Source organism: Oculina patagonica, chromosome 5 (assembly GCF_052425735.1).
Source record: "Oculina patagonica isolate OP01 chromosome 5, crgOcupat, whole genome shotgun sequence".
Taxonomy (NCBI): Eukaryota; Metazoa; Cnidaria; class Anthozoa; order Scleractinia; family Oculinidae; genus Oculina; species Oculina patagonica.
Window position 1 is genome coordinate 16,399,763 of NC_135762.1, and position 24,353 is coordinate 16,424,115.

At 35.9% G+C, this 24,353-nt stretch overlaps 1 protein-coding gene and 1 long non-coding RNA gene across 3 annotated transcripts; both read left to right on the forward strand.

The window, feature by feature from the left end:
* Nucleotides 1–4,903: 4,903 nt before the first annotated feature.
* Nucleotides 4,904–14,640, forward strand: LOC144654514 (uncharacterized). 2 transcript variants are annotated; one of them, XR_013570924.1, is made up of 3 exons: nt 4,904–5,034; nt 13,160–13,635; nt 14,493–14,640. It is a non-coding gene; the product is annotated as an uncharacterized LOC144654514 (long non-coding RNA). The 2 variants fall into 2 exon arrangements; XR_013570923.1 differs by lacking the exon at nt 4,904–5,034 and adding an exon at nt 9,316–9,449.
* Nucleotides 14,641–16,992: 2,352 nt separating this feature from the next.
* Nucleotides 16,993–23,712, forward strand: LOC144653003 (LIM domain only protein 3-like). The gene is made up of 3 exons (XM_078512897.1): nt 16,993–17,343; nt 19,115–19,343; nt 22,968–23,712. The coding sequence occupies exons 1-3, from the start codon at nt 17,340–17,342 to the stop codon at nt 23,197–23,199; spliced, it is 465 nt and encodes a 154-aa protein (XP_078369023.1). The 5' UTR covers nt 16,993–17,339; the 3' UTR covers nt 23,200–23,712.
* Nucleotides 23,713–24,353: the final 641 nt, after the last annotated feature.

Consider the following 24,353-nt stretch of genomic DNA (forward strand, 5'->3'; position numbering starts at 1 on the left):
TGGTTTTTTTTTTTTCATATTACATGATTTGTATTGGTAATCAAATGGTGACGAGTGAAATTAGGAAATAATAAGGCTCGGGAAATTATTAGCACTTTGACAAAATGCAAGTGAAATTATTTCCAAATTTCACGAGTAGTTGTACGCTTTTGCATTACTGTATTTACTTATAGTGATGCAAATAAAGCTTGTTGTTGTCGTTGTTGTTGCTCATGATGATATGTTTGCACATGTGAACTCCTAACCGCAGTTGCGAGACTTCAAAACGTGCTAAAGAAGGCTATAGTAGAACACTACTTGAAGAGAACAGCGGCGATTCTCAATCTTTCTGGAGGACTGTGAAGAAAATAATACCGGACGCGAAACAGAAACCTATTCCAACCTGTATCAAGGCTGATGACAAGATTGTTACTGATAAACAAAGCATTTCAGAATTGTTCAACACTTACTTTACTTCTGTTGTGAACAAGTTATTTGAATCTTGCAGGCATGCAAGACCAGTTTTTAATTCTACAACCGAGGAGCTGTTTACAAAGAATCATTTTGAGTTCACAGCAGTGGGTAAGCACTTTGTGCTTAAGCAACTTAAATGCCTAAAACCCAAGAAAGCCACAGGTCTAGACGGTCTACCAGCTCGACTTTTGAAGGACAGCGCAGTTGTGATAGCTGATTGTATAACACATTTGATCAATCTTTCCATTGAAACTGGTGTGGTCCCGTACTGAATGGAAGCAAGCAAAGGTTGTACCCTTGTTCAAATCTGGAAACAAAGATGATCTGGACAATTACAGGCCTATATCAATTTTACCAATCCTGTCGAAAATTTTGGAGAAAGCTGTCTTCCATCAGCTACATAGCTACCTATCAGAAAACTCTCTCCTCTCGCCACAGCAATCGGGTTTTCGCGCAAATCATTCAACTCAGTTGGCCGTCACCTTCCTTACAGATAAAATTCGTGGACATATGGACAAAGGGCTATTGACGGGGGCAGTGTTTATTGACCTGAAAAAGGCATTCGATACTGTTCCTCACGATGGTCTTTTAAACAAGCTGTACAGATATGGAATTCGAGACCAGCCTCTCTCGTGGTTTGAAAGCTATCTTACTAACAGGACTCAAAGCGTGTCCATTGAAAATCACCTTTCTTCTGCCGCCAACATCAGTAGCGGAGTACCTCAAGGTTCCGTGTTAGGGCCTCTTCTGTTTATTCTTTACATAAACGACCTTCCTTCAGCCGTTGGTCTGTCAAGTGTTATGTTATATGCGGACGACACCGTTATTTTTACTGCGGCTTCAAACATTGACGAGCTACAACTGAACATCAGTCTCGATCTCAATAATGTCGCTAACTGGTTAACAGCGAACGGTCTCTTTCTCAACATTAAGAAAACTGAGTACGTTTTATTTGGAACTCGGCAGAGGCTAATTAGATCCGAATCCCATAGTCCACTTTTCGTGGAAGGGAAGGAAGTTAACCAAGTTAAATCGTTCAAGTACCTAGGAGTCATATTAGATGAGTGTTTATCTTTCAACGACCACATAAGCTATGTAAGGTCAAAGGTTTCCAGCAGACTTGGCCTCCTGTCACGACTAAGAGGTTGTTTAACCACGGAAGCAGCAAATAAGATCTATTTGTCCACAGTCTTACCTATAATAAGCTATTGTGATACGTGCTTTTGCCCTTTGGGCAGCACTAACAAAAAGTCTCTTGAACGCCTACAACGACGAGCTGCGAAAATAGTATACGGGTTTAAACCTGACATAGCTACGGGAACAATACTCGAGAACCTACGTTGGCCGCCTCTTACAAAAACTATGGAAAAGCACTGTGCACTGTTAGTTAACAAGTGCTTGGTCGGAGACGTTCCCTCATATTTTAAAGACTATTTCCTGTTACGTAGCCAGGGCGACAAGCAACATGTTTTTAATCAGAGATGCACTAGATCGTCTTTTACTGACATTATACTTCCAAACATTCATTTAGATGTCGCTAAAAAGTCTTTTTATTATCATGGTGCATCCATTTTTAATTGTCTTCCGAAGAACATTAAGACTATGCAGCCAAAGGAACGTTTCCAAGCTATCTCTGCTTTTTATTCTTGGGTTATTTTTAGAACATTTTTAATTCGTAATTTATTTATTTTTATGAGAACACTAGTACTTCTTTTAAACTTTTTAACTTTTTTTTTAGCATTTTAGTGGTATCTTTTTAAAGTAGTTTTTATAGATAGATAGATATTTTATACATACTCTTTTTTACTTTAATTTGTTTTATTTTACACAGGGCCCCCGTTGATACCAGTCCTGCGACTGAAGGGGTCACCCTGTTAAAATATCGATTATTATTATTATTATTATTAGAGAGCACTTTTCACATAACTGTTACCCCAGAAAATGCAACAAGTTGACAAAATCTGTAAAACGTATATAAGTACTGCACACTTTTCTACATGTAATCATAGAATTAACCTCGAGACTTAAGTTTACAATTTTACCACTAAATCAAGACCAAAAATGCGCGTTTTAATATAATAATACTTTTTCTGACTGAATCGGTCGACTGTCAGTAACTTTACACGGACCAAAAGTAGTCTCCTGTCTAAACGCCATGATCACATCGCGTGAGCACAGTCGATGCTCGTGACGTATTATGACGCACATCCCACAGTTAAAACAAAGATCAGCATGTGTTTATAGAAATCAGGCGCTGGTAAGGTCGTCTAAACATCCCCAAAGTCTCCGCTACGCGCTAATTTTACCCACAAGAGATTTCCGTCTTCTCTAACAGACCCTTCAGAATAAAATGATTGCGTTTTTAAAAGAGCGAAACGTTCTTTTGTGGCGGGAAAGTAGACACAATAAATCGTTAAAAAAAAAGATTTCACGCAACATGAGTGACTTTTCTTTGTTTTAAACTACCTCTTCAGTTCTATCGATATCGCTGCCTTGTTTTTATTCCCTTTACACACGAACAACAGTAACATTTAAGTTTCTAGAACTCTGATTAAAAAAACGTTTACATTTGTAAATGGTGTGCGGGGATACTAAGACTACAACAGTTCAAGTTAGTCTAGAAGCTTCCTTTAAATTCATCTCAGTAAAAAAACATAAAGGGCTAATGACCCTTTGAGCAGCAAACTTTTTCCTTTTCCTTTTTTTTTCCTCTCTCAACTACTCAATTACTTTGCAATGCTCAATCCACGATTTTTGATATCTATTAAAAGAAATGTTCCCTTGTTCATGATTTTCTTTTTTTGTCACCTATCTTCAAGCATTGCTGTTGTAATGAAAAATTAAAACAGATGAAGACTTATTAGTTACAACACATTAAAAGCGTATTCCTTCATGCATTGTTGCCTTCGAATCACTAGTTCTACAGAATTCCATTACGAAGAATATGACAGCCGCCTTACAGTTTACAACAACTAACTGACATCTGTTTTCGGCTGGATCTTTGATAACCTTATTGTAATAGTTTCTACTCCAGATCAAGTAAATTTAATTGTTTTGATAAAGTGTATTCCCTTGTTTAAAGGGACAGTATCACGAAAATCACTTCGAAAAGTCAAAGTCAAAAGAAATATTTATTTCAATAGAAACTTTAAAATAATGATTTAGCTTTGTTAAAAATGTCTATAACAGTCCACTAAAGTAACAAAAGATGTATTTTAATGAGTTATGCAGGCACGAGATTTCAAACAAAAATTGAAAACGCCTGGCAGACGTTTTCAAATTCTGCCTATGTGTCATGGACAAATCGTTAGAAGCGAAATTTATTTTGCTTTCCTTTGAAATATTCACGTAATATTTTCACCTTGGTGTTCTCTGCGCATCTTGTAAATGGGTGAAGCTATTGAGGCATATTTAAAGCTCCATTTTGTCGAAATTACATCAAAATCGCCATGATACTGCCCCTTTAAATGTACTTGTTACCTTTAGAATAAACTTTCCCTTAAAGCCAGTTTGGAATATAACACGTTTGTATTAAATTGGAAAAGGTTTTCGGCAGGAAATATTTTTTGTGCGTCCGTGAGCACCTAAATATAGACGCGTCGTTTGAGCGTGCCGCCTGTATTGTTCGCGTGACAAATTTCCCGTGTTATCTGCTGATACTTGTGCTTTTCTTCATTACAACATTTTTCAAAGGAAATCGGCAGGACAGGCAAGCACTTCAGCACGTGTAGTGAGTAATGGAAAGTCGAAATTACTATTCTGGCGCTGATATCAAGTGGTATTAACTCAAAGTGTCGTCAATAAAAAGCGATTTTCTCTCTGGTCTATAGACAGCTGATGAAAATAAAGAAAATATTGGTTTTCTTGCTATTGACTCAAGACTCAAAACTAATATCAAAATAAGTGTTTAACAGTCTCAGTAAAAATAACAAATGTTTGGAATTTCTGCCATGAAAAGGTTAAAATTGTTCTAAAAGTTCCAATTGCTCCAATAGCGGACTTCGTGATCTAGACTCATAGATGTTAATGTTTATTAGCTTATGCAAAATTTTACAATTTTTCTACACGCCAGCTTGGACTCGTTAGTGAGAATGATATTTCATTGATTATTTCTTACATTTTGCTTAGAACCTTATAAAATAGGGAAACTTTAAACTAAACGTATTAAAAGTAAAATTTCGAAGAGATATAACCTTTGTAATTAAACTTTATTTTAAAATTCGTTCTCTAAAAAAGTGTGTTTGATATTTTAGCACAAAAACTTCAAAGTGAAACAAAAAACCAAGGATTACTATGTAAGAACAATTTCTATTATTTGCTTATCATTTAGATTGAGTCGATTTTTCTTTGTCACCCCGTTTAACTACTTTCTTATCAAAATTAAAAACACCATTTATTCTCCTAAGGTTCATTTCCGATGGTACTTTTCACACCATCATAAATTGGCTTAAATTAAAGAAGCTAGGCGCCCAAAAGCATTAAGAAGTTTTTTCTTCTCTAAGTCAGCCGAAGGAGTTTGTCAAACTGAGGAAAGATCGATAAAGTGCACCTTTTCAAACTGTTCAATTTCAAGAAGACAAGGTTGGCAAAATTACGCTTTATTAATAATTTTCATGCTTTTAATAATATGTAGCAAAAGGAAGGCTTCAGACTTTTTGTAGTAATGAATGTATAGTTTTCAACATGAAAGAAACGATGCGGTTATTTGAGATCCATTTTCAAATAAGTATTCCTGACTTGCCCCATACAGTTTGTATATTAAGACTATTTCACTGATAATTTGTACGCTTCCAGGAGTCTTCCAAGTGAATTAAAGTGAAGGCAATGTATTCAACAATTGATTTTCTTAGGTTTCTTAGGGGGAAAGTGAAATAAGCTATCTTTTTCTTACTCAATTACAATCAATTTAACGGGATATTTGCCAAATTTATTAGTCAAATATTTCATCAACAGACCTTTACAGTACAATAATAAATTTTTGTTTATTCATTTTCTTTAAATAAAAAGGTACTTTGTAGTTAAAATGAAATCAAGTTTATATCTGTCTGTATTCGCTTTGCCTCAGATCGTAGTTAACGTTGATTCTTAAATGAACCACAAATATCAAAATTACTTTTGAGGCAGAAAATTAAAATTTCCTTTTTTTTTAAAAATAATGTTTGATATTATGACCCTTGAACCGAAAATTAAACCTCTTCGAGAATGAATGTTATACGCGCGCATACATGCCACTCAATAATGTTTATACGATATTCTTCCTACGCAGAGGAAAATGATGTTACGTAACCGCGGCCATAATAAAATTATTCTCTTATATTAGAACAGAACGTTTTAAGCAAACTTTTAGAAATTTGTATTTTTTAGTTAAAAGAAAAAAACATTTTTTTAAGCTTTTCCAATATTTTTAAACCTTGCACGTTTTTTTTTCGGGTACATGTTTTTGTATTATTAATAAACACTACAATATAAATAATACCTGGATGTACGCAAAGGTTCAATTTACTTATTAATCGTTCGTCTTTTCGAATGTGTTTGGAAATCGGCAAGTGACCGTAAATTTTCATGAATTTTCGAAACTGACCGATGATGTTTTGACAAAATTTGACTATTCATCTCAACCATGAATCACGCAAACACGAGCGAAAAAACTTCCAGCCATTTAGATGATACACATTTTAGCATTCAGCCAGTAGTCTACATTAAATATTGATATTAATCCTGGCAACGCGATCACGAAAAACGTTTCAATGGTCAAGATGACAGAAACGTGATCACTTACCATGGCCAGTTCATCAATCAAAGACTAAGTATATCTAAGGTACTTCTATGCAATTTCTTTATTGGCGAAAACGTCCTGCACAATGCTTCTCTTGCACTCACAGTTATAGTAACACGTAAAAGCTTGCTTATTTTGCCGTTTCTCCCTTTATGCTATTAGATGACATGTAGGTCAACGGGACCAGAATATTCATTCAGATTTAAGACGTTTGACTTAGAATTTTTATTTATTTAATTTTTCTTTAACTTTAAAAAGAATTTAAAAATTGTTAAAAAATTGTTCACTTCCAGACAAGTTGTTATGTGGCATTACTTGCCTAGTTAAAAACTTATGATAGGAATCACTTGACTACCGTTTAAAGCTGGCTGTAGGTTCCACCCTTCTCGATGCGTTCCATTCGTTTATTCATGAACTATTTCATCAGTACAATAAATGCAAAAAACAGCTGTAAAAGAGGTAAGGAAGCTTAGTTGGTGTAAATGACATGCATCTAGTACATTCCATAGTTTTAAAAAATGTCATCGAGCGGTGTCGAGAAGTCAGTCAAAAAGGAGAAACCGAAAAATTGGGAGACCAATAAATAACAAAAATACGATAAAAATCGTATTTTATTTTCCTTTGCCAAAATATAATTGAATCTGGAAAGGTGCTTAAGGTTTGTTTAACTATGGTCCTCTGTACAACAGTCTCGTTGGCTAAAACAACAAAGGGCGCGAAATATCGATCTAGTCAAATCTAACCTTCATATTTGAGTCGACTGCAGGGAACTTTATCATGAAAAGATAAGGTAGATTAATCCATTTGGAAACACGACTTATAGATCGTGGAGTTGTTTAAAAGTGCAACTTAGAAATAAGTAAGACTACAAACTATTTTACAAATATCGGTATCACTAAATTCACGCTGAAAACATTACAATAAGTCTATGACTGACAGCAAAAGTGAAATTTCGTAAAATGCTTCAAAGAAACATCAGTATTGTAGTGCAAAAAATGGCCATAAATGTCCAGAGAATTAGCTGTTTTGCAGTTATGCACGATCCTTGTAGTCACCACGTTCCATAGTTAAGAGCGTTTGCAATGTATTATCCTTCATATAGTGAGTGCAAAAGGAGGCACTACACTTAATCGTTTTCCCTGAATTCATATATAGAGTCGCGTCATGTAGCAATGTTTAGGTTACAAATGATGGTGGGAAGTCTATCGTAAAAATGCTTGATTCGTGTTTTTAACTTACCTAGTTTGTAAAAAGGATGATGTCCTCAGGTACATGAAAAAAAGAAGAAGAGATTTGTGCTCTTATGCAGTGAAGTCTTTCAGTGGAGAATCAATAGACCGATGTCCTAGTTACAAAACCCAACCCACATTATAAACACATGTTACCGAGTTTTGAAATTTATTGCTGCTTAGCTCAGTCAGTCACAAAAAGTAACAATCATGTATCTAGAACTTCAGAAACGCAAAATAATACACTCGGTACAGCAATGAATGAAAAACGCAGGCATAAATCCCGTAATGTTGGAAATATTCTTGCTTCATCGCACCCATTTTGAATGATACACGTTTCTTTATTGATCTGTTCAACAACTGGTACATCTTTTAGCGTGCAATATCGAGTTATAGTGCACGCCTACATATACTGAATTTGATTGCGAGCTCGAGGTTCTGCTAGCTATGTTATAGTATACGACGCATACGTTTAAGAAATTGGAGCCGTGCTTGGTTTTTGTTCAAATCAGGTGTTGTATACACTGAAATACATCAAGTTCATATCGTATTTGCTGTGGACTGGTCGTCTACCAGAATATTCGTTCACTGATGCTGAATTGCATTTCCGTGAGCAAATTCATTATCGTCTAAAAGGCTCATTTTCCTTGTCTGCAATGTAACATTTAAAAATTTAATCGATACTCCAAAAACATCATTTTTCTTTTATTTGATTGACTTAATTGAGATCTGAAGGTCAATGTTAACGCATCCTGCTGCAGAAGCATAGAGCACATGTGCACCCTACTGGAAACGACTGTGCACTGAATGTAATCTTAATAAATGCAAAGTGAGTAAACATCCCTTCTTCCTACCGGGCTGCTATTTTTATCCTTCTATTTCTTTGGCCCTTTATGTTATACCCACATTAAATAATGACTATTATTTAGCAGAGATCACTTAAGCCTTAATTAATTTTAAAAATCGTTAAGTGGAAGACAAAAGAAAAGCAAATACTAGTATTTTCGAAACCTCCCTCGTGTTGGTTTTGCTTCAGCTAACTAAAGGCGGGCGTGCTACGGTTTAATGATATTTTATTTCAAAAGAATCATATTTTTAACTACAGTAATTTTCAAATAATGATGGTATTATTGTAGCAACGAAAGGTTAATTAACCATGAAAAGAATAAGAGTGGTAACGGATTTGTTAGCCTGCTTCCTGTATATTGTTAAAAAAAAAAATCAACCTCGTAACCTAACTTTCTCAAAGTATGATTTCAAGTTTGATCTATAAGCATCTAATCATTTTTGATGCTTTTCGAAGGAGAAAATGAACTTCGCGGCAATAAAATCCAAAAACGAGTTGAAATGATTCTAAGATTAGACTATGGACGCAAAGCAGCACCTTACACACGTAAGCGGATGCCAGCCAAGTAGTGAATAATTAGATTGAAATTCTCGTCGAGTTTTGCACAAAGGAAAAATCAGCTTTTTTAACCAATGTCCTTGTAGGAGAGGAAATTGAAACTAAGGCCACATGCAACTGAGAGATTTTACCAACAGCGCGAAGACGATTACAGTTTCGATCTTTTTTGCTTATTCTCCATTTTCTTGAGTGCGCAATAACGTAAAACAACATTATTGAAATGAAAACTACACATTAAAATAATTGTTTCCTATTTCCTGAGCAGTTAACGAAATTTCTCGAAAAGAAAGTCAATTTCCTGAGAAGTTTGTCAACTGGATGTAAATATTGAATAAAAAGGCTTAAACATTGAGATCGGTTTCTTTCATTCTTTGTTAATAATTTTAAAAACATGAAAACGTAGACAAAGACCCTTTTGTCAACTAACAGGACATCGTTCGTAAAGCTACAAAATAAAAGTGCGCTGCTCTACGAAAGAGTCGCAGTTTTGTTTAGCTTTTTCAGCAGTCAACTAATTTAGCTTCTTCGTCAAACTTCTTCGTGGAGACACCTTTTCACGGGAGAATTTTTTTTATCACAAATTAAGGTGAGTTTCATCCACGTATTACGGTAATGGGATTTCACAATGCTATAAATGTAAGATAACATATATTGCGCGCAAAATAATGTCTTTATGTCTCAACAATAATTTCATTCGCTTACTGCAGTAGTCGTACAGGAACGTTTTTTAAAACTAAAACTTTCAATTAGCTCTCAAAAATCTACACATAGCTTTCACCTGACGCCTTGTGAAATGAGAAAGAATATTTATAGAAATCTGAAATGAAACCTATTGATGTTATTACCAAAACCAGTCTGTCCTATTTGGGACCATATTGCTTGCCAATGTATAATAAACTGACGCATTTCATAGTTCCAGTTATAAACGTAATTTGACAATGTACTTGGCGACAACGAAGACCATAGAATTCAAATATGGCCAAGTTATTTTTTGGCCAACTTAGGTTTAGTCCCTTAATTTAATGATGTTCATGAAAGTAAACAGATTTTGTATTTTGTCTCGAGACTGAAAATGAGTGCGTTTTTTCTGTTTGAAAATTCTGGTAAAAATGATTCGCTTCTTCTTAAATTTTATTAACTTTCACACCTAATAAAAACGCTGTCTAGTCTCGTGGCCTTTTTCTTTCAAATGACCTGCTAAGTTCGTTTTCATAGAACAATTGATTACAGTAATCCAGTTGATAGATTTCTTTTGATAAAAGAGGTGATAACAGACTTACTATAAGATAATGCCAACTGAGAATGGATTAGTCATACTCCTAGTCGCTACAGTCACACCAGAGGACGGTAAACACCGGCAATTGTGGACCACATGGTTCGTGGAAACGTTCGCCTCAGTACTTATGCTGGTACCGGAATATCATCATGAAGTTATCACTCTCCGGATTATCATTATTATCTATTGTCTTAAATTGTCGGCTGGCCCTGTTTAATCTTTTATAGAAAAAACTGTATCACTCGCGCTTGTTGGATGTATATGTAGGGCATATAAATCATATGTATTGTTTTTTTATAAAAAAAAAAAAAAACTAGCAATGGTATATTGCAATTCCTGAATTTTGATTGGTTGACAACCAATGGTATATGAGCTAATATACCATTAACCACAAATATAGTAGCCGATACGCGTCACCGAAAACAGCTGGGGAGCTGAAATATTGCAATTCTTTAATTTGGGCGTTTTCAATAAAACAATTATTCCTCTCCGCTTGTTGGATATGAGATCGTATAGCCAACTCGGCGCGACGCGCCTCGTTGGCTATCTACCATCTCGTATCCAACGTGCGCTCGTGGAATAATTGTTAAATATCCAACGCACACACGTGGATTAAATGTCAATAATCTACTCCAAATTTATTATCAACTAGGAGCTTTCAGAAAGCTACTTGCATTGTTATTTTAATCTTTTTCTTGACCACCACTCAGTTTTAGCGAATACGTCACTTTGCAAATGGAAAATAATCACTAACTTTGACGGCATTAAAATAAAAATAGTAAAATAAAATAGTAAACTTGATGTAAAAAGATTATTAAATTTGGCACCAGTAAATTATAAATAGTAATAGTAAATTTAGCACCAGCTAATATAGTAACCGTGATTAATTTTGGCAATTTTTATTTAAAACCCTACGTGTGATGACGTCATCGATCTTAACTAACGTCACCGGGGGTGTTTATTCTCTATATTTAGAAATTATAGTAGTAACATAATAAAGAAATAGAACAAATTTGATATAGCGCCTTTTTTAACTCAAAAAGAAGAAAGAAAAAAATGGTTATCGGTTAAGTTTTCTGATTGTGCTTAAGTTGAACACTATTGACCAACCGTTTAAGGTTTATCGGTCCACTTGGTTTGGTTTAGCAAGTTTTTCAACCAGCAATAAACGTGGTTGCAAGGATTGATTCGGTTGAAGTATCTCCATAGAAGAATTTTTCAACCACTTTCGTTTGAGACGATTGATCAATATTCAGAAATCTTTTCAACCAAATCAACCGAAAATGGTTTGAGAAAAGTGTTCTTTTGGGACACTTAAGACAAATCAACCTCAAGCAGTTGGCATGATTAGTCCCATGATCTAAGATGCATCAGTTGATCTTATGGCGAAGGGAAGGGAATTTTTTATAGACCGGGAGATACAGAAATTGGGGGCAGAATTATAAAGAGGTGGCCGCTGTAGTTGGGTTTAATAAATAAGAGGTAAAAGTATGGATCGGTGTTGCGTTGGGAGGAAAAATCCTGGCCGTGGTTGTTACTAGTATAATATCATAGGTGACAAATTACTCCTTAATTTTGGCGCGAAATTTCAACGTTAATTTATAATTTCACATGTGAAATTATAAAATTGCCATGGCAACGTAGTTAGCGGCAAGATGGCGTCCGGAATAAAAGATGTTTTAAGGCTTAAACTTTGTACATTTTCGCTTGAATTTCATCTTAGCCAGCTAGCCTTGGCCATGTACTAAAACTTTTGATGATATTTTATATTTCAAAACGTCAAAACGACTTCAAGACTTAAGCCAAGTACATAAATGGCATCGAGCGGATTTTTGAGCGTTTTACACGGGCGCCGTTTTCAGTTCATTCAAGACGAACTATGGTCATAATGTGAGAAATAATTGACAGTTGATTCATCTTTGAAACTTTTTGTCAACGGCAAAAAGAATCTCTGAAAGGTTTTATTCAAAGACTAAAAAACCTTGCGAACTTAAGCAGAATGTATGCTTTCAACTTTTCAAAGCTCGGAGTTCGCGATGCAATGTGCCAGTCAAAAACATCTAAGATTGCAAACGCAATTTGTCACCTATGATATATATGATGATATATATGATGTATACTCGTGAAATTAGAAAATAATTTCACTTGCATTTTGTCAAAATTCTAATAATTTCCCTCGCCTAAAGGCTCGGGAAATTATAAGAATTTTGACAAAACGCGTGAAATTATTTCCAAATTTCACTCGTCACCATTTGATTACCCATACATAGTAGACTAGTAGTAGCGGTTCGACTTATTGTAATTATAAAGAAGTAACTGCTATTCATGGCATGTCATTACTGAAAGATGTGGTTGTTGCTCAGCGTGGTGTAAGATAGAAAAGATGAACGTTTATTCGTTTGTCTCACGATGGAATCGCTTTAAGGTGTTGATCGCGACGTTTCCACTACAATACTGCGCATGCTTGTCTTCATTAGGTGATGAGATTGATTGTTTGCGTGTTGCTATTTGTAGCATGTTGGTTTGCTGCTACTGGTACATTTCGATCCGCATTATTAATTGTTCCAACTGTACCCCGAAACTGTAAGATGCAGTTCCCTCATCGTCGGCATCCAAGCTTCAGAAATTTTAATTCCATTATCTCTATTGACGTTATTAGGATGAAGTTTTATTTGGATAGGCACTTTGACAATACGTGTGTGCCCGTGAGAGTCACGATCAATAAACTTATTTCGTTCAGGGAAGATGCCCCGTTTCATTAGCGTGCTGCGAAACTCTCTGTCGTGTTATTTTATTTTTTCTTGCATCACTTTCCCTGTTTTTCCGATGTATACTTTCCCACATGTACATCGAAACGTCGCGATCTACACCTCAAAGCGATTACATCTTGAGACAAACGAATAAACGTTTATCTTTCCCATCTATGGCATGTTAGAGTTATTATTAAAAACGAGTAAGCACAAACTTATAAGATGTGAAATTTTAAATAAGAAATGCATGTCAAAATGATCTTTCCGCAGATGAAAACAATACTGGGGATGATGTTGCTATCAATGATAGCCGCGAGTGTTGCAGCAGATAACGCAGCCAATAGCACCAGTGCACCAACCAGCGATCAGAATGATGCACTGGCCTCTTCAGTTGGCCAAAGTCAGCCAAACCAGGTGGCAGCGAGTTGTCATCCATTTTGCTTCAAAGATATGGGTGGTAAACGTGAGACACAAGGTACAGCATGGGGTGCAGAACAAATGCAAGACAGAGAAGCACAGAGAGGATTCCAACCTCAATCTCGCTGGTTGACTGATGAAGAAAAATCTTCCTCTTTGTCGACCATTCCGCAGTTATTGGCCAGGAAAAGGGAAGCTTTTAATCGTCGACAGCAAATGCAGGAACAAAACATCTGGAAAAATAGTGAAAGTATGGCAGCATATAAAAGAGGAGGTAGCTACCAACTTCAGCGCGCCAGACAACTATGAAAGTCACAAAAGACAAAAAGGTTAGTTATCTCTTAGTGATTGCATGAAAGCCGAGTAACTATTGTTATCTTATTGTTGGTAACATGCAGTTGGTCAGTCAGCATCGCCTTCGTTCGCCTAAGCATTCCATGGTATTAATGTACTGAAACAATCAAAGTTCTGTCCGAGGCGCTCTCTCACCTGGGCGTCTAGAGTCTACAAGGCCTGTTCATTTTGACCATTCTTTCTGGTTTCCGTTGAAACTGTTACATGTATGTTCAAAATCGAAAAAGAGAGCAACCAGCTCAAAATAAAGGTATCTTTTATAGTTTTTTTTTTAAAAGCCGCCTTTTTCATAGTCGTGTTTCGGAACCGCGAGAGTGTGCTTTTTTTCTAAGTTTCCCATTTGTTTTATATTATTGTATAAATATCTTAAGGTCCCTTTATAAAGTAAGACACAAATAAACAGAAAAATGCTGTCAAGAAATGATTTTGGTATGGAGTGTATTTCAATTTTTTTGACGAGTATCCCCTTGACTTCTATATGGAAGTCAGACTCCCTAGGCGGTTTCACATAAGTGTTTCACCTGACAGACTTTAGTTAGAATGACCTTGTACAATGAAATTTACAGTAGTTTTCGAAAGTGCTGTTCAAGAGCTTTCACTTGAGTGGTCACTGATCCGACAGATTTAAAAGTTAGAACTGAACGGACAAGAGGTTGGAAGTAAAAGGTTTAGTAATTCTGCTTTTCAGTTGCTGGGCGTTTCAATGTTCATTCTGCTTTACACATATTACACTTATGCTAAAAATCAGTAAGAACCCTCATACCTGTTGGTCATAGTCAATTTAGAGCCCACTGATAAAATTGAATCTCGTCTTCATATTTATACATTTCAGGATTGCCAAGAAGAAGCGGGGGGATGCCATGTCACATAAGGAATGCTTGTGCGTTTATGATGTTGAAACTAAAATAAAACAATCCTTGCAGAGTGGATAATAAAATTTATTAGATTAAATAAAGAAGATTGCATTTGGTGTCATTAAATGGGTGTTTCTGTTATTCTTATTTCTTAGAAGCTGCGTATATATATTGAATCGATATTGAATCGAGTACGAAATTTCGTTCTCATCTGTTTCCTTAATTCTCCTCTGGGAGAATAGGGCCTTAACGAAATTTCGTTCTATCCAGTTATATTCGCTAAGCCCTTGCTCCTCTCTGTTGCTGATCATTGAATAGGAGATTATTCGTACTACATAATGATAATCAATTAAATGCAAAAGCACTAGGTCTGAAAAGTCGTACTTGTACTCAATGTCGTACACTACTGCAAACTAAAGTTTGATAAAGTCAGTAGCTGCAAAATTCAAGCTTGAGCCCGAGCCAGAGTAACTGCAAAGGAAGCTTTGTTATACATGTAAAGATGAAAAAATGCACGATTTTGTTTTTGCAATTTAGTGTTACCGGCATACTTTTGCATCAACGCTCTGATTCAAAAATATTACCTGCTCCAAAAAGCCTCAAGGAGCTTGGGGAGGCAGGCAAAGTGGGCAGGGTTCGTGTCAACTTGGCGTAACTGATCAATTAAACCCAATTCCACTTTTGTCATTGCACTATCTTTGGAATTATCACTAAATGCGTCTTGTATCCGCCCTTCCCCGCCCTAAAGGCAAAACACTGAGGTCATTACTCTCAAAATGCAGAGCGGAAATCAAAGGAGAGGAAGCTTTTTTGTACATGTAAAGACAAAAAAGGCCCGATTATGTTTTTGCAGTTTTGTGTTACCGGCATACGCTCAACTGTAAGAAACTTTTGCATCAACGCTCTGATTCAAAGATACCTGCCCTCCCCCCACACAAAACACTAAGGTGATTACTCTCAAAATGTAGAGCAGAAATATATTTTTAGGTACAACGAAACCCAGTTGGACCGGAAACTTGTCGCAGCTGATCGTAAAATACTTAAAAACAGCTGTCAAACAACAGTTAATTTAAATAAAGCCGGCTAAACTGTGTTAGTGGATTATATTGCAGTGCTATGTTTTTTCATAAAAAAGGTTACAACAAAGGAAACTCATGACCACTTTTTCTTCATGCTGAAATTTGGCTGATCTTCCCTACATCTGCCGGGTTACGAATACACACATTTTACAAAATAGACACTGAAACTACATTGGTTTTGTTTTTAAATATACACAGGAGACACTTATGCACTTGTTAGCTAACGGTTTCTATGATATAATTGAAGAGAGGAAAGAGATAACTGAAAGACATGCCACATGATTACGAAAAGACATAAGCATATCCTTAGCTATAATTTCTTATTTTATACAGTCATCTTAGATGCGCCTTAGCTTAGAAATTCCCGACAAGATTTGCTATTTTCACCCTTAGCAGGATGTCTCTCGATTTAAGTAATATTTGTGTCTGGATTCTTTTATTAAATTTAATTGGATCAAAACTAATTTGCCCTCATAACATTCAACCGATGCCTTCTTAAGCAAAAACCACGAGCATAAACATTGATTAACAGTTTCTTATTCTTATTTTATACCTTCTGCGAGAAATTTTGACAACTGTGTATTTTAGTTTTTCAATACTCAGGCTGAATAGACTTAACGAAAGTCAGGTGGTATCGATGAGTTTTATTAATCTCGGACATCAAGAAATTCAGGCTTTAGCCGTTTCATCAACTGACGTTGATACAGTTGATAGCTGTAGAATACAACACAACGATGCGAAGTAAAACAAAAATGTCCACTCAGAATTTATCTCCAAGTTGATTAAAAAAATCGGTAGGTAAACCTACAGCGCTATTCCGTGCTGAATTCAGTAAAATGGCAAGAGTAAATAATTCTTTTCACGTTCAACAATTTTTTGTAGTTAAGTTTGGTTGTGTTAGTTGTACTCTTCCGTTCATTTCAAAAGCATGGTTTGAAGTAGAAATAAATGGGCGTGGTTATGTGCCCCGGCTTTGATACATGTTGATAGTTTGCCAAACAATCTGGATATAAGAGCTCCCTATAAAATCCGACGTCGCACTTTCCAGGCGTTCAGGCAGCAAAATTTTAATACCGTTTATTTACTGATAACTATTTCGATAGTCAGTCGTAACGTTACATTCCTAACCTTGAAGCACACGTCAAAACTCAACACCCATACACAAATGAAATAAATACATGCCACGTTATATTTGTTATTTTAAGATAACAGTAGACTCTTCTTCTTCTCTGTCAGTGTTTCATTTTGTTGGCAAAATCCTTACGACACAAAACAGATGCCTCTATATGATATTGCCAAAAAATCACCCTTTGACCGAACAAATGCGCCCCTTCATTAAAGATAGATCAGTTTTCCGGGGTTAAAAAGGGAGTACAAAAATTTGCTGTTTTCGTTTCCTGTTGCACAAAACTTGAGTGACAACAACTATGAGCTTTTCTTGAAGTAAACTTTTTGAGGTTCACCTTGGTGGGTGCGTTTGAAAGGCCAGCCCTACGAATAACCGAAAACAATGAAGATTCTGACCTTATCTCCACGCTTAGCTCATCTTAAGAGCTTCTCGTTGATTTAGCATCTTGGGATTATTGAAATCCAAAATATTTTGTGTAAAGAAACACGATCTGCAATAGTCTAAAGCCGATTTTAGTCGGGCGTGCATCTGGGAGCTTAGGGAAGCTTAGTAGTGTGATTAGTTCTGCTGAAGATCGGCGACCCGGACAGTACACCAAAGGAACATCTCTTGGAAACATGGGTAAGCGAATAATTATTGTGCACAATCGGCTGTTTTTTACATTATTCCACCAAAATAAGCCTTAACTAGTTTTCTTGAACTATTCTACACGATCAGAGGTAATGTTTCGAATCCTCATGTTTTTTCCGGAAAATAATTTTATTGTCAGTTGTAAGTATAAAGCACATTCCAGGCTAGTCCATTGTCCGCGAATGTACGCCATTTCACAATTATCTTTTGAATCATCGATGGTCAAGATTAATGTTAGATTGATCAGTGCATAATGAGGCAGCGATCTTTGAATTGAAATAGACAAGGCTATCTATTTTTGGCATGAATACTCGACAATTCACCTAATTCACGATCAGGGTTTGCAGAGCGGTAGTCGACAGCTGAAATGATCACAATAAGGAATTAAGACGGCAAAATCTTCGGCGATGACGGGTCTCCATGCGGATTTGCCTGGCTCCAAATTCCTTCGTCAAAAATTTGCAACCTCGCTGGAAATCCTTTTTTTATTTTAATCCAATTTTCAATAGTTGACCCAAAAGTTACAATGTGTCCCAACGGAAAATTGGTTTATAAAATTCACAGAACTTTTATTCTGTAACAAGTCGAGGAATCAACCCCTACATTTATAACACACAGCACGACATATAACTAGTAAGGGACAGCGCCTCTTTTTACTAACAGAACAGTTATAAGACCGTGTATAAATTAACTCCGACGAATAATCCAGCGACTTATATCAGTAAGAGTTGCAGTAGAAGGTAATAAATTTAGCTCCGTACACATCACAAGATGAAGTTAAACGAATAGAATTTACGGAAGGAAAGCTATTTTATTTTATATTTCTTATGTCTTCCCAAATATTTAATTGATTGATTAATTGAATGCATGACAAACTGCTTGATTACCTGATTGATTTTAGGTCACCTTGGCCTAATGCACCGCCCTTTAATCATTCTACTGAACATCGATGTATAAAGTCACTGTAATTGTTGGCCGTTAGAAAGATAGTGGGTTAGATAAGCAAAAGTTGAAAAAAGTACCTTTTTCGGCTTTTGTCGAGCTGCCTCCCGAGTATGCAAAACCAATGCCCATGAATAATGCTTGCTTAAAAATTGCAGTCTAGATCGCACGAAATTACAAACATTGTGTCGAAATAACTTGGACAGAGTAAAACATTAAATATAGCTACAGTCATTATTTAAACTTCAGCAATGCGTGACTAAGTTAAATCTAAAACATGCTATAATTTTTTTCTTCTCGGCCGCACAAGATGACAGCCTGTTCAAGTGCCATGCCGCAGCCTTCACCGCGGTCAAACGTCTCAGGCAGCTTTTCTTTCCATTTCGGCGCCGTTTTTTGTTCGTATTGAAGTGTTAGTATGAGCAAGGATAGATAAAAATAGTTGCTGAGTGTAAGCATAATCCCATTTCCTCAGGTAAACGAGTGTTTTTACTTTTTAAATGTTCCGCATCCGAACCAAAGTGCTTTGACAAATTGCGCCGACAAGTCCGCATATCGCTATTTTCAAACACGTAGAACTTTTTTAGTAAAGCTTCAAAAAACTCAGTAAACCCTCAGAATACCGGTAATGTATCGAACTTTGAACTGTGAAAATTAAAACCTTATCTTTGCAGTACTTTTCTTATTTTTTGCATATTTCTGTCGTTTGACCGCGGTCGGAGCCGCAGCCGGAGTGTGGCGGAAACGAGCGATTTCCTTTTTTGACCCTCCTCCCCCTGGGTTTGAGATGCTAATTTACTACAGTATTGATTTCTTTTAGGAGATAACGAGAATGAAGAAAAGAAGACAGTAGAAGAAAAGCCGAAGGAACTGAAAATCTGCGCGCAATGTGATAAAAAGATCGAGGGGAAGTTTTTGCTTCGAGCTTTGGACCAGTTTTGGCATGAAGAGTGTTTGAAATGTTCTTACTGCAATACACAGCTGGCTGACTTGAGCTTCAAGTTTTACCTCAAAGGAGATTTAATACTTTGTAAACGAGACTACATCAGGTGAGGCACTTTTATTGTTGTAATAACACAGGAAATTTCTCCTTTAATTTGACAAGACAAGGACAAAAAAATAAACTCACGCAAGCTTGACGAAAAATAGAAAAAGTCCAAATTTGAAACTTCCTGTGGCCGTCAGGGGCTTAGTACGAATGAGGTACAGAAGGTGTAGAGTCACCTTCTGAGGTCAAGAAAAACCAGCGGAAACAAACTGTTACAAGCAAATCGACTCAGAATAAGTTTACCAACACGGCTTTGCCGAAAAGGCATATTGAACATTGCCAAACAAAGTTAAAAGAATAGCTTACAAGTAAAATAGGTGAGCTTAATCTGAACAACATTCCAGGTGAATTTTTATTTGTTGTTTTTGAACATCATGCCTGAAAATAAGATAGAAAAAGAATCTCACAATCATAAATCTGTTGTTGGCATTGAAGAACTTTTTAATAATTCAGACTGTTCGAAAAGCTTGTCCACAGGCAAAACAGTTAATTGTGTCAAAGAAAGCTTCTTTGGCAATCGTTTCCTTCCTTTCAATTGAATTTTCTACTGATATTCCATATAATTATTATTCTCATGAGATCAGTAATGTAACATATCTTTTCAAAAGAAAACATGATTTTCATGTTTGTTTTTACAACACGCACGCCGGCATGTTTAGTCAACGCAAATCCCGGCTTTTCGTATGTAGCGCAGACATGGCTTATTATTTTATTTTATGATGTTAACAAGATTAACAGCTCTAGAATACGATCAGTACTCGACCCAAGCAGCGAATGACAGTTTTATAGCAGGCGAATAGGCATGCAGCAATTTTTATTTCTTATGGAGTTAGTCAAGTGAAGTTTAGTTTCTATATATCAAGGAAGCATCCTTAAAGTTTACAACGTTCCCCATTCAGTGCGCGACTAAAGAAACATGTTCAATCGTTTTTTTAACAGTTTAATTTTAAGGGCGCATTTTAAGCTGTGATTATAAGCTTGCCTCCACCCTGGACTCTCCAGGGTATGAAAGCTTGATTCTATGAAGCCTTTTTAAACATTTCTGTATAAAATTCATCTGACCCCCTTGTGCGTATTTGACCGATTACTCCGCATAAGCCAAAGTCGTACTCTAATGCCTTGTTCTTAGACATACTAAAGCAGATTTTTTGTCTGGACACATAATCTGTCTTTCTGCCTGTCTTTATATATAATACAGCTATTTTAAACAACAACGTTATCGTTAAGAAAAGTTATGCCCACGTGACCAGATCGAAGGCAAAAGAACGAAATTTAGCCAATAACAACAATTTCGGAAATTTTAGGAAACTTCAAAGGCATACAACGGCGAAAAATCTTCAAGAAGAGTTGGCCTAATAAGGCCAAAACAACGTAGATTTTTTTCCTCCGTTATGCAATTTTTTTTTTTGGGTAATAAGACTAACAATTAAACAGTTAATTTTGAGAAAAAAAGTTGCTTTGCTTGCAACATTGTTTAAGATGTTAGATGAAACAAAAGATGATAGGTTAAAAACGACAAGCGTGTTAAAATAAAGAAATAAAGCCAATTTCTGTTGTGACCTCGTTCATTTTTTGTGATAAAATATAAGGATTAATTTCCCTGTCGTAACATTATGGAAATTCTTAGATTTTATTAGATTATAACCACACACAGCGTTTCAAAGTCCTGTGACCTTGACATAGAAATGCTTGACTATAAAGAAAGTTTTAACGGCTCTGTTTGCTTATAGCGAAACCTCAGTTATCAGTGTGAATATAAAGTGTAAGCTATGGAGCAGTATTTTTATGTGGTACTATTTAATTTACGCTTCAAGGTTTCCTTTAAATATCATGTTGTTAAAATAGCATTATGTTACTGTCCGAATGAAATTTTGCTATTGAGTAGTGATACTGTTTATTATGCTGTACACGGTTGTTCAAACTTTTAACTCTGTCGTTGAATACACAAGCTGGTGTGATGTTACAATGAAAAAGAATCTTTGGCATTTTAGCACTACTATACTTTGATGTGGCTCTGTTTATATTGCTGTTAAAGGTGGCAAATTCTAACTATAAATTCTGAAGAAAAATATCTTGTGCGAGACTATTTTAACTGAAAAATTACCGCGCTATTGAGCAGTACGTTCATTTCGTGCAGTTCATTTTGTCGTACAAGGTATTTTAAGTGGCTGTCATTCATATTTTTCAAAACAATTCGGAGTTTTCATTATTTTGCAAATTGACAATAGCTGTAAAAGGTGTTGTTGTAAAATTGATGGAAAACGTTGCATTGACGAATTCTAATTGTTAATCTTGACGTTAAACCCTAGTGATAGACTAATGTTAAGCAGTACGTTAATTTCGTGCTGTTGATAAGGTTTTACAAGGTATTTTATCAATAAGTGGTTGTTATCAATATTTTTCAAACCAAATGGTAGTTTTCATTCTTTTGCAAATCGAACAATATTATTGAACAGCTATTAATTAATAAACCTGATAAAAAAAGTCGTGTGTGGTACGAAATGGCATGTTTGTTTTTGTGAATTGCAGCCGAGTGATTTTCAAAGGTACTTTGGCAAGTCACTAGTTTGGTAGCATTATTGTAGCACCTAGCTCTCAAAACTGTTTAAGGCAGCCATAATCAGAGAAATGAGATTGAAAGCGCAACGTCTGAATGTTTTAAAACACTTGAATGTGGAATTTCAAGTCATCAGCTACTTAAGTTTCTTATCAACATAAAAGTGCTATACATGCGGTTGCTTGTCCATTTATTCATTGTGATATCTCTTTCTATTCTAAGAACATGTAAACAATTTTGGCCGATATCACGTAATGTGGAAAACCTAGTCGCAAAGCAACAGGGGTTTTCGTGTCGGGAATCGCGTCTGACACCAAAAAATGTAAATAGAAGTGGATTACATGTATAAAAACAAGAAAAAATAGGAATCATTCTGCGAAAGAGGCCGGATAAGGCGAGTATTTTAAGAATATCTGGAGGAAACAAAATTGAAAAAGAGTAAAAAATAAATAAATAAAGGAAAGACACAAGTTTTAAGCCAACGAACGAACTCTTCGTTTCGTGATCATATCGACTTCATCATAAATAGATGTAAGTTATGTCAGTTATTTACAATATTTTATAATAAAACAACGGGTTTTCCAAAATATCGACGTTCTCGTTTAAGTGTTATTTGCGTCAGTCAAGAGAGGATGAAGGGTGAGAGAGGTAATACCCCATACATAACTCATTTCAATGAAAACTCCTCTCAAGTTATCTTATCTTCGCACGTTGCGTGGATGTTTTGAAAGCCAGTTTCAAGAAGAACGAAACAAGAATGTTTCGAGAGGGCATACTGCGAAACTGACGTTCAAACTGGCGTTACAACATCCACGAAACGCGCGAAGATAAAACAATCCGAGGCAGACTGGAAACGAAAATGATTATCTAAAAATAACTTGAGAGGAATTTTCATTGAAATGAGATATGTTTGGGATATTGCCTGTCTTACCCTCTCTTACCCTCTCTTGCCTCAGCTGCACCTCACAAAAACCACAAAAACCTTATTAAATGATTACTTATTACTTGCTACCCTCTGCCAAGTCAAATTAATTTTAATCAATTGTCATTTTGAACTTTTCATTGCAGGTTGTTTGGTGCCACTGGAATTTGTTCGCATTGCTCCAAGGCAATACCACCGCTGGAAATGGTCATGCGGGCTCGTGAACATATTTACCATCTCGACTGCTTCGCGTGTCAAGTTTGTCATTACAGATTTTGTGTCGGCGACAAGTTTTTCCTTCACTTCCATGTCGTCCTCTGCGAAGCTGATTACTATGACGTCACCAGCATTTTCCAACAGATGCCTTACTACATGTGACTTGTTAAAACCTTGACTTTCTTTCGTCCTATGAAAATCGCTTAAAACAGATTTACTGCACTATTTTACCGTTCCGTAAAATTTAGTCAAGACTCCATTTGAAAGCAAGAATCAGGTTGACTTTTAAATAAAAGATGTCAGAAACATGCTGATGCAATGACATAATACAAAAGTAATCCACATATGAAAACGGGGCTAGGCAGACCAAGTAAATTTGGTAAATTTTCTTCTCTTAACTTCTTTAATTTAGAGTTCAAAATCTAAATCTAAACTTCTTAGCGGCACAACAAACAAGCGAATGTTCAAGTACTCATACGTTCTGTTAGCAGCCCCTAGGCCCTCTCGGTTTTCTTGATTGTATATCTTCTATGTTATTTAAATTCCTAATCCTTATTTAGAAATTTCATTCTACGTGTAGTTTAAGACCAGTTTGTACTTTTAACAGGATGGCCTAGGTAAGCGTTAGCCGTGATATATATCATTTTGCTTTTTACAATAAAGCTGTATTTCCACTGTCGCGTTGTGCGAGTAAACGCGCTTAAAAAATAATAATAAAACAATGTATGGACGGCTTGCGGCTGGGGAAAAAGTTCATGTTAATTCACTTAATTATCCACTAAGTAATATTTCCCAGTTTCCAAACTTTTTGTTTTACGTTCAAAACGTTTTGTTTCATAACCACTAATTATAACTTGTCAAATTGTGTAGTCCCTGTATTAAGGTTGCTCATAAAAGTTTTGACCTTCCCGTCTTCGAATTCTATTACATGCGTACAACTAGCCTGATGATGAGGCTGAAAAAAGTTTACTGTAACAAATAAATATTTTATCAGTATAAACAGAGTCGAATCCTGGGAATGGGATCCTGGGAAATTCTTTGGGAATGGCGACGTGAACAGAGGTAAAAAAAATTCAAGTTTAAACGTCATCAGTGTGATGCAGAATAAAAACAGTTTGGATGCGGGTGACCAAGCAACGAAGAATAAAACTACTTGGCTTGTCTCTTGTTTAAGAAATACTCATACCAGGTGTCACTCTGAGACAGAGACTCTGTGTTTGCAAGGCTAATACAACGTCAGTAGGGCAAAAATCATTGGCCAATGTTTCAACTAGCAGAGCAAATTTTTGTGTTGACCCGAGTTAAAAATGTGCCAG

What these genes read in the sequence shown, in the direction of transcription:
- LOC144653003 (XM_078512897.1), top strand. An exon ending in TGTAAACGAGACTACATCAG is followed by an intron (nt 19,344 to 22,967) that starts GTGAGGCACTTT and finishes TTTTCATTGCAG; the next exon opens with GTTGTTTGGTGCCACTGGAA.